This window comes from Aptenodytes forsteri, unplaced genomic scaffold (assembly GCF_000699145.1).
Source record: "Aptenodytes forsteri isolate BGI_AS27 unplaced genomic scaffold, ASM69914v1 Scaffold154, whole genome shotgun sequence".
In the NCBI taxonomy this organism is placed as follows: domain Eukaryota; kingdom Metazoa; phylum Chordata; class Aves; order Sphenisciformes; family Spheniscidae; genus Aptenodytes; species Aptenodytes forsteri.
In genome coordinates, this window is record NW_008794083.1 from 1,487,292 (window position 1) to 1,501,718 (window position 14,427).

The following is a 14,427-nucleotide window of genomic DNA, read 5'->3' on the forward strand; positions in this document are numbered from 1 at the left end:
TTTGGATTTCTGCTGGAAACAGTGTTGGTAACACAGGGATGTTTTAGTTACTGCTGAGCAGTGCTTACACAGAGTCAAGAGGCCTTTTCCCTCTCACACCACCCCACCAGCGAGTAGGCTGGGGGTGCACAAGAAGCTGGGAGGGGGCACAGCCGGGACAGCTGACCCCAACTGACCACAGGGATATTCCATACCATATGACGTCATGCTCAGCACATAAGGCTGGGGGGAAGAAGGAGGAAGGGAGGATGTTCAGAATGATGGCATTTGTTTCCCCAAGTAACTGTTAACGCGTGATGGAGCCCTGCTTTGCTGGAGATGGCTGAACACCTGCCTGCGATGGGAAGCAGTAAATGAATTCCTTGTTTTGCTTTGCTGCGTGCACAGCTTTTGCTTTCCCTATTAAACTGTCTTTATCTCAACCCATGAGTTTTCTCACTTTTACTTTTGCAATTCTCTCCCCCACCCCACCGGGGAGAGTAAGCGAGCAGCTGTGTGGTGCTTAGCTGCTGGCTGGGGTTAAACCACACCACCACCATAGGTTGGAAGAGATAAGGAAATTGAATACAGCAACAGTAAGATAAGCAGAGAACTCAGACTATTTGTCTAATTATTTGTTACATTGGAAAAACAAGCACCCACAAAACAAAATACATCTCTGGTCACTCATCTGGCCAACTTTATGACTAGTAATTCCCAGTGAGCAACAATCCAGGCTACTGGACAAATCAAGCACTAGTTCTGGTATTGTTTGGTTTTGCTCCAAGAGGACACTCGGGGTTGTCTGTTGTTCAGTAATCTCCCAGAGCCAAGGATTCTGAGGAAAATTTGATTCATGCAATCCTAACTCACCAGTATTCCATATATTTTCATAACATAACAGTTCAAACCAGCTTTTGCCAGATCTCCCTCTCCCATGTAAGCATATCAATTATAATAACAAATTAGGCTACCACCTTAAAGCTCATAATAAATGTTCAGTTGATACTCTGTTCTCCAAACAGGAATCTGCAGGTCTTCTTTGAGATACCTGCCATCAAACACCTGAATCACGTCCTAAGGATCAGCCATGTCAACATGCTTTGGTTAGCACCTGTTTGAAGCTCTCTCAAGGAAAATGCCCATCGCAGCAACTCTATCCCCTTCCTGTATTTGAAAAAATACATTCCCGATTTCTTCAAAGGTTGTCTACATGTAAGGATGTAAGGTGGCAACCTCCTGCAACTACAAGGCCACTCCTTGTAAAACCACTGTTGTTTGCAGCTGTTTCTTACTCTAAATTACAGTACCACTTCCATGAAGCAGCAGAATTTCCTGGCATCTAAATCACACCAACTTTTCTGATTTGCCTTATCAATTTATGTATCTGCAAGATGCCAGTGACTGTCATCAGATTCCAATAGAGCGGGTATTCTTGTTTCCATTTTTCTGTTGAATAAAACACCAGTCAATAACTACCCATGCCTTTTTCAAACCATTCTCCAATTTAAAAGCACTGAATATGATTATGAGATGAGTGATTCCACCGACTTTTTCAGTAATCTGTTATTCTGATGCTGTTTTCCAACAGCTGGATAGCTACATTTCTAAACTGATACTTCACTGTAAATTTTTTGGATTTTTGCCCACTAATATGTGGTCCACATCAAGTATATCAATCCTGCTTCTTCTAGACATAGTACAAGCACAACCTCCTGTTCAAAAGTTTTATCTTTTGGTATAGCTGTTACTGGGAAGCAAGGATAATAAAGTTAAGACAGGGCATACCTTTTTCATCAAAAGTAAATCAATTTAATACTTACTGTGCTCCCACTTTGCCTCTAACAATAAGGATTTTTTCACTTGCTTTCACCTGTATTTTTGGCAAATGCAGTACGCTTAACAGCTTCTTCAATGTTGTTATGAGAAAGATTCCTACGTTTGAAGTCACACATCTGACCAATCCCTTAGGTATTCCACTCTCTGTACATCTTTTAATACTACTTCTGTAACACCTTAGGAAGTACCACCTGACTGTGTGTAAATAAAATTTAATTTCACAGCTATAGCTCCTGTTTAAATGGTAGTAGATTGGAAATAACTGAGTATTGGCAGAGAAAACAGATTTCTTAATTGCTCTATTCCCACAGCAGTGAACAAAAAAATCCAACCCCTTGTAAGCCTCTGCCTTTAAAAACAGAAGACAGTTTTCTTATGGATATGAACTGTGATACAGCTGGACTTTCTCAGCTCTGTTTTGAAATCAAAGGTTGCTTTTGGTTGCCAGCCAATTCACAAACACACAAGTGCTGGTTTGACTCTTCAATCCCCACATCGCTGGCTCTTTAATCTTCCATGTTTTCACCTCCCTTTTAGATTTGAAAATTAAAACACTTAGACTTTTGTTGTTTATATGGATAATGGTATTTTCATAATACTATTTCATTCTCAGCCTCCTCTGATCTCGTATGGTCCTCTCACTGGCACATTTTAGTGAAGCAACTTGCCTTTTGTATTCCTTCTTCCTGATGGAGTATCATCAGCCTTGCCCCTTGTACTCCGGTATGCAGTGCCTCTGTGAGTGCCCAGCACTTACTTCCTCTGTCCTGTGCCGTATGCATCCACTTACTCCACCTACACCTGAGTATCATTTGTCCTGCCAGGCCATGAAACTTGCTATAACTCTGAAAAAGTATTAAGTTCAGTAAAAAAACCTCGTTTCTCATGGTCTTCCCTTTTTAGTTAGGACAACTAATTCAGAAGAGCTATTTTAAATTTTTTAGAAATATTTGTTTGTTGCCATCCACATTTCCAGAAATAGCAAATCAGTTCATTTTCTACTCAAGGTCTGCCTACTTTTTGTTTATTTTTATTTTACTTCTATTCCTGATACCATTTGTTCTTCCTTAGAAATCACTGTGTCAGACATGAGTAATCAACAAACTTCAGACTGCTTCATTAATTACTCAATTATAAATATTCATCACTGGGAACAAAATTACACAAAATAACAGGAGAGAATTCCCCACAGCTGATGGTAGCCACTTAGAATTTAGTCTGTGACTTGCCTGGATTCTGGAGCATCTTATTCTCCCAAGCCTTGCCCATGAAGAAAAACAAGCTCTGTATTCCCTTCCTGCATTTCCAGCCTCCAAGAGTACAGAATGATGCTAACTCATGCCACTGAAAAATAAACATCTATTTTCATGGCACATTTTCTAATTTGCAGCTTGAAACTGTGAAAATCTGATTCATTTTTCCGATTTCTACCCTGGAAAAAATTTGCTTTGAAAATATCAAATATATTATGAAAATTCAATGGATGCCTCAGGCTCCCTAAAGACTATAGATACAGGGTTACATTGGCACAAACTTGTATTACCAGTGAAACAGATAACTCTACCTTCCAAACTAACCTCAGTAACCTATTCCAAACAACTCCTACAAGGCATTCCCTTCCCCCCGCCGCCCCCGCTTATTTTCAGTTTGATTAGCTCCCTAAGACGCCTTATCACCCCGCTGTACACACACCTATGTCATCATACCAGTGGTGGAGGGAACCAGCACCCAGGTTTAGAGAGGTCAAGAGTGTCTCTTTCAGCAAGTGTGTTTTGGTAGGCTTCTTCCTCATTCCTTTTTAGCTCTCCCTCCTTCCGTCTTTTCATTAGTACAAAATAGCTCTGTGGTTGACTCTATATTGTTAATATACTTTGGAGACAAAAAATACAAACAGAAAGCATTATGCTGAACTTCAAGGGTAATCAGAAAGACTTCAGACTAAGCAGGGAGAAACTGTGTGATCCAGCCTGGGAATCAGTACAACTACCCTCTTTTTTTGCAGGCCTACTGCAAACATGTTCTACATACGGCCTAAAATGCCCAGGTATGTAAGTGTGATTAGGGAATGACTTGTAGCCAATACCTAGACAATATCCACTGCAAATTGCTAGCTCACTGTAGCCAAATGCAATTCTTCACTCTTAAGCACCAATCACTAAGGACACAAAGAACAATTCTGCAACCTTTAGATGGTCATTTGACCTCTGTAGGACATAAAAGATGATAGACTTAAACAATTCTAAATCAAAACTTTGAAGACTTATGTTTGGAGAGCAATCCTTCCACATGCAAAATGGTGACATTTTGCCTCCCCAACAGTCTCTAGGTAAAACAAAACAATTTCATAATTCTTGTTAACTGTTCTGAAACTTAAGGGAATTACATATACTAAAATGTATCAAACGCCACTTCTTGATTTTTAATAAATATCACTGTTGTGACTGACACTAGAAACACCGTGTTTACAACTACACAAAACGTTTTTTCTAGGTTATATTTCCATATACAGAAAGTTCATAAACATGGACTTCTATGTGTAGCCTCCTGGAAATTAGAGATCACTGCTCAAGAATTCACTTCCAACTTCAAGCTTCAGCTAAATATTCAAGAAACAGATTTTTAATAAATATCACTGTTGTGACTGACACTAGAAACACCGTGTTTACAACTACACAAAACGTTTTTTCTAGGTTATATTTCCATATACAGAAAGTTCATAAACATGGACTTCTATGTGTAGCCTCCTGGAAATTAGAGATCACTGCTCAAGAATTCACTTCCAACTTCAAGCTTCAGCTAAATATTCAAGAAACATGTTTAGCATGTTTCCACTACTGTGAATATTTATTAAAAATCTCAAGTTTAGAACATCTATGAAAATTTCGGTCTCTTTCAAAAGGGAATATCGAACTAAATGTTAAAGTAGTAAAAAATGAAAAATTTCAGTGTTGTTATGCGGACTTTTACAGTTTTTATTTAGTCCTTACTGTATGCAACATACTACATAACACGGTCTGACTGACTACAGTACCAAAGAAGAATATGACCTTTTAAGAGCCTATCTTCAGAAATACCCAAATTTATTAATAGCTCTTGTCACCAATGCATCTGAACAATTGCAACTACTCTCTTTGAACATGATTTGCATTTCAAAACGTATGTGTCTTAAGAAGAGGCAGGCTTGAAACAATCAGTTTCAAAAAAGGTAAAATTTCTCTTTTTTATCTGCAGGCAAAAAAATAATGAGGAATTGTGCCAGTCTCCATGCCAGTGAGATGCAGCCTTACACAGGCTCCTGACACAGGTCCACAAAACAGACCACAATAGGTTCGGCAGAACTTTTCTACTAGTTCTTTGCTGTTTCAGAAGAATCAGTAACATCAAATTATTTAAACAGGAAACCAAGGTCTGTTTTATTGCTATGTTAGGTACCACCTCTTTGGATATTCTTGTAATCACCACCTCAGGTGCTTCAGCTGCACATTACAGAAATGCAAGATTATTTATAACAAATAAGGAGCCATGCAGTTCAGTGATGTCTGTGATACAGTTGAACACTACATCTGAAAAGAAGCATTTAATTCCAGAATGTATACTAGCATTAGTACTTCTACCAAATTGCACATTTATGCTTGTTAGTCTTCATAGCTTTCATAAAGGCAAAAATATTTCCTGAATTCTTTAAAAATACATTGATATTTTAATCTAAAAAAAAGATAGCAATCAACTAGACAGATACAAAATATTTTTAAAAGGTAAGACATTTAAATTGGTCAAATAAATATCAAGATATCATAATCTTTTTTTTAAGGAGATCATTTCACATTTTCCAATATTTCCAACTTAGGAAAATTAGCACAAGGTTAACTCTTTCTAGAGCGTGTCCCCAAAACTGCTCAATCATCCTTTAATAGCTTTTAAAAATATGTGTTTTCCATAGCATTCTCATGAAAATCATACATTTGGAGTAATTCAACCCATCCCTTTTACTTCCCAGAATTTCTCCTTTTCTGTATATCTGATATCTAGGGCTCAACCTGAAAAAATAAATGCATGTGCCTGACTGATTCATGTACCTATTCATGTATGCCAAGGTAAATAATGCACAGGTAGCTTACAGCATTAGGATCCAGTACTGAAGGGTTTCAGTGTCATGGAATGTCTTTCATTGATGTCGTTCATATCAAAGATACTCTTTCATTCCTAATCCCACTATGAGGAAGTGAGTTCCATTCCAGTCGCTCATTAATATCAACAAAACCATTAACTAATTTATAACAGCACTAGAAGTGGCAATAAGTAGGCCAGAAAAAAGGCAGGAGGAATCTCCCATTAGAGGTGAATTTGCAAGGCTGTCTGCTAGGAAAATCACCTTTTTAATTTTAATGCAAATGTGTTTAATCCTTTTCTTAAACAATAAAGAGATGGGATCCCAGGATATTTTAACAAATAAGGATTCTTAACAATGATCATGAGAAAGCATTTAATTCAAAATACGCTGGTAGCTATGCTGACTCAACACTGCTACATACTCCTAAGAGTTAGGCAAAACTGCTTGATGGGCTGGCAAAAAAGTTTCTCCTTCCCAGTAATGAAAGATGTTTTATACACATTATTCCCTCCGCAAAGTGGTTATTATAGTGTCTAAAATAAGTTTTTATTTTAAATCATTTTATAATACTTAATATTAGTAAGAATACTTCAAACAAAAGTATAATTTTGTTCAAATTGCAACATTACCTTCTTAGTTTGAAACCCCAGTGCTGTATTGTGCTAGTAAACAATTGAAAAACTTGGAAAAAGAACTGTTCTTTGTTCATGATAAATATATTACAAACATTATAATCAACACTTTTTTTTCTATTTTAATAATTATGTTATTGATCGCTGTTAAAAATTACCTGCCAGTTTTAAGAACTGATATAGTCCTTGCAAGTATAACTTTTGAAGACACAAAAAAGTGTGTATACATATATATGTGCATACCCACATATACTCACACACATACTCTCTTCCTCTATTTTGCCCCCTTTTTAGTATTTCTGCATAAAGGCCCCAAAAAGCATGTTATTACAAAAAACATGTTCAAAGGCTAAAGAAAACCCTCCTTCTTGATCATTAATGTATTTTCTAGTATCAAAAGCCCAAACAGGGAAATGCTGAAATTCCATGTGTTCAGTTCCTCTACTGAAAACAGAAATGTGCCCTGCTGTACTAACATCAGGTTTGCATACACATACCTCAACTTGCCTAAACTCATCCCACAAAGCTTTCTTGTAACCGTTTTTTGTGTGTGTTATAATACACCATTATTTAAAACACATAAAATGCAAGTCTTTATAAAAGAGTGTATAGGTTAAATTTCAAAACATTGTACTAGTGTTAAATTAGAGGAAACATATTGGAAGTGGCCACACAATGCTTGTACTTCGTTATTCGCTTCACTTTTCTTCAGGGCTAGAACCATGGATTATAGACTCTTCTGGGAAAGGATTTGAGATCTGCCTAAAAAGTACCATACGCATAATTTGGAACAATTTAAAGAATTCCCCTATGAGAATATAATGTAATAGTACTTCCCCCATACATTATAAATGGGCTTTATTTTTAGAAAGGGAAGGAAAAATATGACAGCATTTTGTACAATGAGCTTTACCACTATATTTATGGGTTCATCACATACAGGATTTTATTTAAAAAATGTAGCAAGAAAGATTCTAATGACTGTGATATGAAAATTTATTTTCTGACAGGAATTAGTTTCTGGAATACCCTACAAAAGACTGACAATAAACCAGCTTGAGACTATTTGCTACCATCAGACTGCCTGACCCAGGTCAAGCCATCTTTTCCTGCTTCATTATTGATTCGTAAAATTCCATGTGTTTGTGTACAACTGCCATGAAATGTCTCTAAAGTAAGAATAATGCTTTGCAGTGAAAGGGAAAGAGTCAAAACTAAAAGTTGTTAGTGATGTAGATGCTTAAAAGAAACCTTCAAATGCTCAAAACACACAGACAACACACAGGAGGAATCCTATACCAGCTGAGTGTTGCCAACATTAGTCTCAAAAACTTTAGTAACGGGCAGGTAAACACGGACACGTTGTGTGATCACAGGAATTGCCCTACTTTTGCATGCAGTCAAAATTCAGAATTTTCATCACTAAAGATACTATATTGAGTTAAATTTCCTAAACTCATACCAAAAATAACTCCTTGGGGAGTGAGGAAGGGAGGGGGAAGGGAAAGAGGTAATGGACTGAGACATTCCTGGACTTCATGCTGCTCATGGTTTAGCAGTAGAATTACCTAACTACCAGAAGTACAATTAAAAGGCCTCATTTTCCTCCCTAACATGGATGCCAGTGAGAAGACTCTTAATTTCTATTAGCATAACTGAAATGAAATGTAACCATATATCTCTAGTTTGGGAATGAAAAGCAAGTATTCAATTAGATCAAATTTCTTCCTCAACTTCCAACTTTGTTCCTGTTTTTTGGGTATCATAAAGAACTAACAGCCATTAAAATCCAGCTTTGAACATTACAGTAAAACAACTACAGTTGTAGAAGTCAAGAGTGGATTGTAGTTTCCCTCCTATAAAGAGCTTATCTTGAAGATTTCTGTACAGCACTGTGTACTTTCACAAACACTAGATAAAATGCCAATTCTTCTTGCAGTTTCAGTTTGCAGTTCATTTGGTATCATCAATGCACCTTACATAATAGATGAAGGAGATTTTAAAAGTTGATTATGAGAGACTAAACAGGAAAAGACTGCATCTCTAAACTTATTACAATATTGATAAAGGACTAGTTGTGAAGCAATTCTATTAAATATTATGTATACTGATCTTTATGCTGTATGATCAGTTGTTTAAGCCAGGAAGGAAAAAGAACACAAAGTATTAGAGTGAAAATAACCTGTCATGCGTACCTTCTCTTCCCCTAAGTGATAATTCCCTGTTCCCCACACACACCTATTCCAATACACAACAATTACTTACTCCCACTCAGAATGAGCAAATGCAATCACTTAGACAGGCCTGAGGTCTGCAAGTCCTTTGGGGTTTCTTAAGCAGAGAGTTTGTCTGTTCTCCTACAGGACAGCAACAGGATTCAAACCAAGGATGAAATGAAAACAGTGGAAGAGAATGCTCATCATCTTCACAGTTGCTCAGCATTACACAATTCTACATTCTTGCACCTATGTTTAAAATTAATGCGTACAAAGGTTTCAGCTAATAGTTACGTACCTCCCACTCTGGTCTGTAGTCCATGTAACAGATCTTCCCTCTGGTTTGGTTTTGTACCATATTCTTATTGCATGAGGAAAGTCTGTTGGAGTCTGAATTCCTGATTTCCTTATCTCCAAGCTCCAAGTGCCAGTAGTAAATAGAAGCTCTCCACAGCCAGGCGCCTGGCTGCAGCGAGTAAAATAGTATAGCTGTTCCTTCCAGCGATCTGCCGGTAAAGTCACAAGTTCATGTACAATCTGATTCCTGAGATTTTCCAGTTCCTTTGAAACATCAGTTAGCTCAGCAGACCTTGTGAATTTTTCAATGCCTGACACAGCAGCAACATCCACCTCCTCAACCTTTAGCACAGATAAATCACAGCAGTCCAATACCAGCAGAAAATCCTTGTTCCCATGATTCTCTATGTCACAGCAGTCCTTTGAACTAGAAATCCCAGAAGCCTGTTCCTCGTTGCTATGGTTACCATTTTTATCAGAAGTATCTTCTTCACCTTTACCACAGACAGCAAAGTCGTCATATTCTGTTTTAGATGAACAGGCACTCACATTTGTCACAGGAGTGTGGCAGAGTTCAGATGCCCTCATTTTACAGGTTTCACCAAACTGTGACTGGCAGCTGCCTTTACCAGTACTGCTGGTTTTCCTGTACAGGCTCCCAGTCTCAAAGAATAAAACGATGACGCCTTCAATAACTTTACTTTTAAAATCCACATCCAAGTCCAATACATAGTGCTTTACAAGCATGTAGCTAGTGTTGGCCATTAAGGGCAAGTCATCCTTCATGGGGTCTAGCTGTGTCTCCATGTTCCAGTCTATTGGGGAACAGTTTTACAAAGCCTTAGACACTTCTTACATATGATGTCTCCATAAAGAACAAGGATATTCAGCCTCCCAGTGCCAAATATAATTTTGATTAATATTACAGTATTGAAATTAATTGCAGTTACTCCACTTCTCACATTCTATTAAAAAAAAAGAAAAAGAAATCAGATAATCGTTTCACAACTGTTTCTAAAATGTACTAAATCTAAAAGTTATTTAAAGTCCAGTTGCCTTTATCAAAAATAGTCCAGCCAAAGGGGGATCGTGTCTCCACAGAATGGCATCAAGCTAGCTGCTTCAGGATTTGCTGTCAAGAACCACTGGCTTTATTTTTCAGAGAAGATCTCAAGTGAAAATATTTCTAGACAGCTTTTATAAACTGAAAGAAACAAACTTTACTATAGGCCTCCTGTTGAATTTCTTCACCCACAATGATCCTTTAGAAAAGATAAATGATTATGCAACATCTAATAATTTATTACTGCAGTGTTTGTTTTTAAGGTTGCTGTATTTATTTCAAATGCATTACCTCAAAAGATAGTGATCATTTTTCTACTGTGATTCTAAGTAACAAGAGTAAGCCTAAATCACCTCGTATGTCTTAAAGTTCTAAAGTAATAATTTCATATATACAATGCATCTCCACAGATTAATATAACTTCCACATTACAACTGCTCTCATATCAGCACTTCTAGTAAATTACAAGAAAATGAGCCAATGTACTATGAGTGCATTCCAAGTATTCCTTTGAGATTGCTCATGAAGGTTTTTCAAATTTATGATTAAATACTTAAGGCATATGATTACATCTTAATAGGTGGAAACCCATTAACACTCAGGATAATAGCATCTTACAGAAAACAAAAGGTCTTCTCACTGGAAAATATGCAAATACCTATAAAAGCAAGAAAATAGTAAAATGCATCAACGTTTGTTGCAACAACAGGCAGAAGTTCATCACAGAAGTTTAACTGTCATATATTCTCTGTTTTGCTATGACCATTGAGCTAAAGTTATGGACTTTTAGTTCACCTAAGTCCTTTTTGTCTACTTTCTAGACTAGCAATAGAAATCAGAGGAAGAAACAACTGCTAAGACCTGCAGTTCTCTCCCTGCCAGTTCAGTGACACTTCCGTGATAGACAGCCAAGTCTGCTTTTAAGTGCGTTAAGTGAACAGATACTGCCTTGTGACATTGTTTCACAGTTTTACAGCCTCGTCATAGACTTCAGCAGCCAAAGTCAGTTTTTGTGGAGTTCTCGAAGTCAGCACAGAGGAGAACCCAGACTCCCCCAAGACTTGCTATTTCTTTTGTAGGAAGCCAGGGCATGCTATTAAGCTAGCATCAGTAAGTGAAAGACTCAGGCCAAGAAATTATCTATATTGTTCCCTGAACTAGCTTCACACAAAGCACACAAACCGTAGCAAATATCTCCCTTCTTTGATGGCTTTCTACCAGTCAGAAACAGCTCTTACAGGGATGTCTTTGAAGACAAGCTGAGAAAAATCTTTCTTTCATTTTTGTATCAATCCTCCTGCACTTCTGCAAACATACCAGAGCACCAAGCTCACTTCAGAAGGCCTTCTTTCACTGAAATAGCCCAGTAAATTCAGAATAATGTGAAGATTGTCTGCAAGAGACACTCATTGCATCTTTTGAACTACTTCTAGCAGATACTTCTCTATTCTCTGTTTGAGAGTTTTCCCAAACTTTTTCTCCAAATTTAATCATCTTCTTGTTCATCATAACAGCTTACTATTTCAAGTGCTTTCAAACTTCACGTATTTGCAAGAAAACACTTTGCCTCTTGCACTGCCTTAACTGATATATACATCTGTGTACTTTCAGAGTTCAACCTTGTATCAGGATCCAAAAACAGATTAATGAGGTCCTGCAGAGTCCGAGTGATTTCAGTGTGGCTTTCGAAAGATTACTTATCTTTGCAGGTAAATGTGCAATGTTGATCTGTGTTTTGCCAGTTTGACTTTAAAAAAAAACAACAGAGGAAGGTGAAGAATTAAGTACCCTGAAGTGCATACTGGGCCCTAATATCATCATAGTGATTGCTTTCTACTTAATTTAAGGAAGTCTGGAAAGTAGTATAGAAGTGGAACTACAGCATTTAGGAAGACCTGTAAGAAAGGCTGAGGAAAGATTCAGCAAACCTCAGCTTGGTGAATGAGCAATATCTATAAATAGCATACGGCCATTACAATCATGTCCTTGTCTTGACACCTAACTGGGAATAGCAGTAGAACCACCAAAGGTTCTAAATGCTGCGACATGAGCAATGCATCTACAATGTCTGTACATAACGCTGTGGACCGAACTTGATGTTCTCTGGATTTTTTTCTGACTACCAAAACCTTATGACTTCTGACAGGTTAGCTAAGTATTAGTGGTAGAGAAAAGAAATAAAGTGACTTGGTGGGGAAAAACCCAACACTGGCATTCAAGAACCCCTGTTTTGCACAAATACTTAGATTTTCTCATTTGAAAACCAGGTATAATACAATACTGATACATTTTATAAAATGTGAGTACTACACTAGCAATAAATATTTGTGCTATACTATATCCCTGTTTTTCTGTTTTCCATTTGGAAGATGTGATCAATTTCTTACCTCAAAAGTATTAAGCTAATTACACTAACTTACATTAAATTCTCAGCTACCATGGTAAGAAGCACCTCTGAACACCTTAAAATAAATAGTAAAGCTGCAGTTCAATGCCTACAAAACCACACTTATATTTAGAGGACTGTCAGATTTATTTAACATTAATTAACAGGGCAGATTAAAAGGTGACAAATAGTGCCATACAGGTAAACTCAATCCAAACTTAAAAACCCCCACAATTAATTGAAGCATTATCAAAAAATTAAAGTCTTTAAATATAAACCCTCTTCAAAACAATTAATACCAAAACATTAAATCCATGAGACTCAAGACACAATTGAAAACAAAGGCCAATGAGGCTAAAAAACACGCAGAGTGGACATTCATTTTCTACAGCTGAAAGTTTCAGATCAACACTTCTGTTTAGTGGAGATGACACATCTGATCATGTTTACAAATAGAGCAACAGACAAGAGGAACACACTTGTAGACAAGTTACAACTATTACTGCATACACTCTGACACTGAATTTTAATTCAGATGTAACGCTCTGTCTGTTTAATCCTATCTCAAATCACCTTAACTTTACATATCTCAGTTGTCAAAATTTGTAGGTAGTCTCTCTATCTCCAAGCACTGGTAAGTGAATTTAAATGGCTGTTTTCAGGTGTCTCAGCTTCTGAACCTCTGAAGAATTTTTTAATGAAATATTTTTAATGAGTCTACCGAACATTAGAACTGTGCAACAAAGAAGCTGATATGCTATTCTATTCTGACAGTGTTGGGGACTCCTCCTTCGAATATCTTTGTATTTTTGTACTGTATTTTGGTAATTTCATATTGATACTGAATAAGCAAAAAGCTCCATCTCCTGTGCAAAGCATGCTTCTGTTACAAATGGTAATTTTACTTCTCCACTAAAGCCTCACACTGGAAGTTGCATCCTACGAAGTGAGGTGGTGTCTCAAGTAATTTGACATAGTCCTATTTAGAGCTCCCCTAAGTGGGAAAGAAACTGAATTTATGGACTACAGTTTTAAGACACGGTAATCGTGCATGCTTTTAATTTCAATGTTAATTTTGTAATAATTCCACCAATTTTAGCTTTTTAAAAGTAGGAGTTACATTATGAAGGTATAGCAAACTCTGCTAATCAACTGTAGAGTTTCTAAATATAAACACTTCAGATGGTATAATCTGCAACAATAGATTGAAAATTATATTTAAAAGAACACTGGAGAAGCCCAGGGAAATATATGACCATGAACTTATTTGTCAGTCTTGGGATACACAGCCTCAGTGTGAATTTCTGTCTACATGATGTTAATTGAAGTTATGACACTTCATAGCGTACCTGCTTCTAGCTAAACCAAACATATTTGCTAACAGCTTCACCACTGGTTTTTCGATATCCAACTGCAAACATACATACACTGAATTCAGAGGAGAAAAAAAATGGGCACAAACAAAAAGCCTGATTTTTTTTTTAAATGTCATTTCTATACTATCTGGTCTATGCCTGGAGACTCCAAAGAGTGAGTTTGGCTCACTAAATAACATGCCAAAAATCCACTGTTAACAGAATAGAAATTACGAATGAAATTACTTCCTTTCCCTGTTCTCTAGTGTTTCGTGGTCATGCACAGCAGCAATGTTTGTTTTAGGCATTTTGTACTACTGTATAGTTGTACTGATTAAGAAATATCAGAAACATACTATAAAACAAAAACCTATTTAAAAAAAATTCATTTTAGAGGTTAGCTTAAAACTATTTTTGGTCATATCTGTGTAATTTCAATTGCAGTAACTTAGACATATCTATTTCTATAATACAAATAAGTGGCCAAAAGTAAATGCTAAAAAGCAGTAAAAGAACCTTAAAGTCCAACCTTGGAACTCTAAATAAGCA

General features: G+C 36.8%; 1 protein-coding gene across 1 annotated transcript in view; it reads right to left on the reverse strand.

Annotated features, from left to right (window-relative positions):
• The window catches only part of CUNH9orf3 (chromosome unknown C9orf3 homolog), a 200,152-nt gene extending 190,271 nt beyond the window's left edge, over nucleotides 1-9,881 (reverse strand). The window contains exon 1 of the mRNA XM_009273058.1: nucleotides 9,076-9,881. Within this exon, the coding sequence (XP_009271333.1) occupies nucleotides 9,076-9,881 (806 nt within the window). The remainder of the gene's footprint in view (nucleotides 1-9,075) is intronic.
• Nucleotides 9,882-14,427: the final 4,546 nt, after the last annotated feature.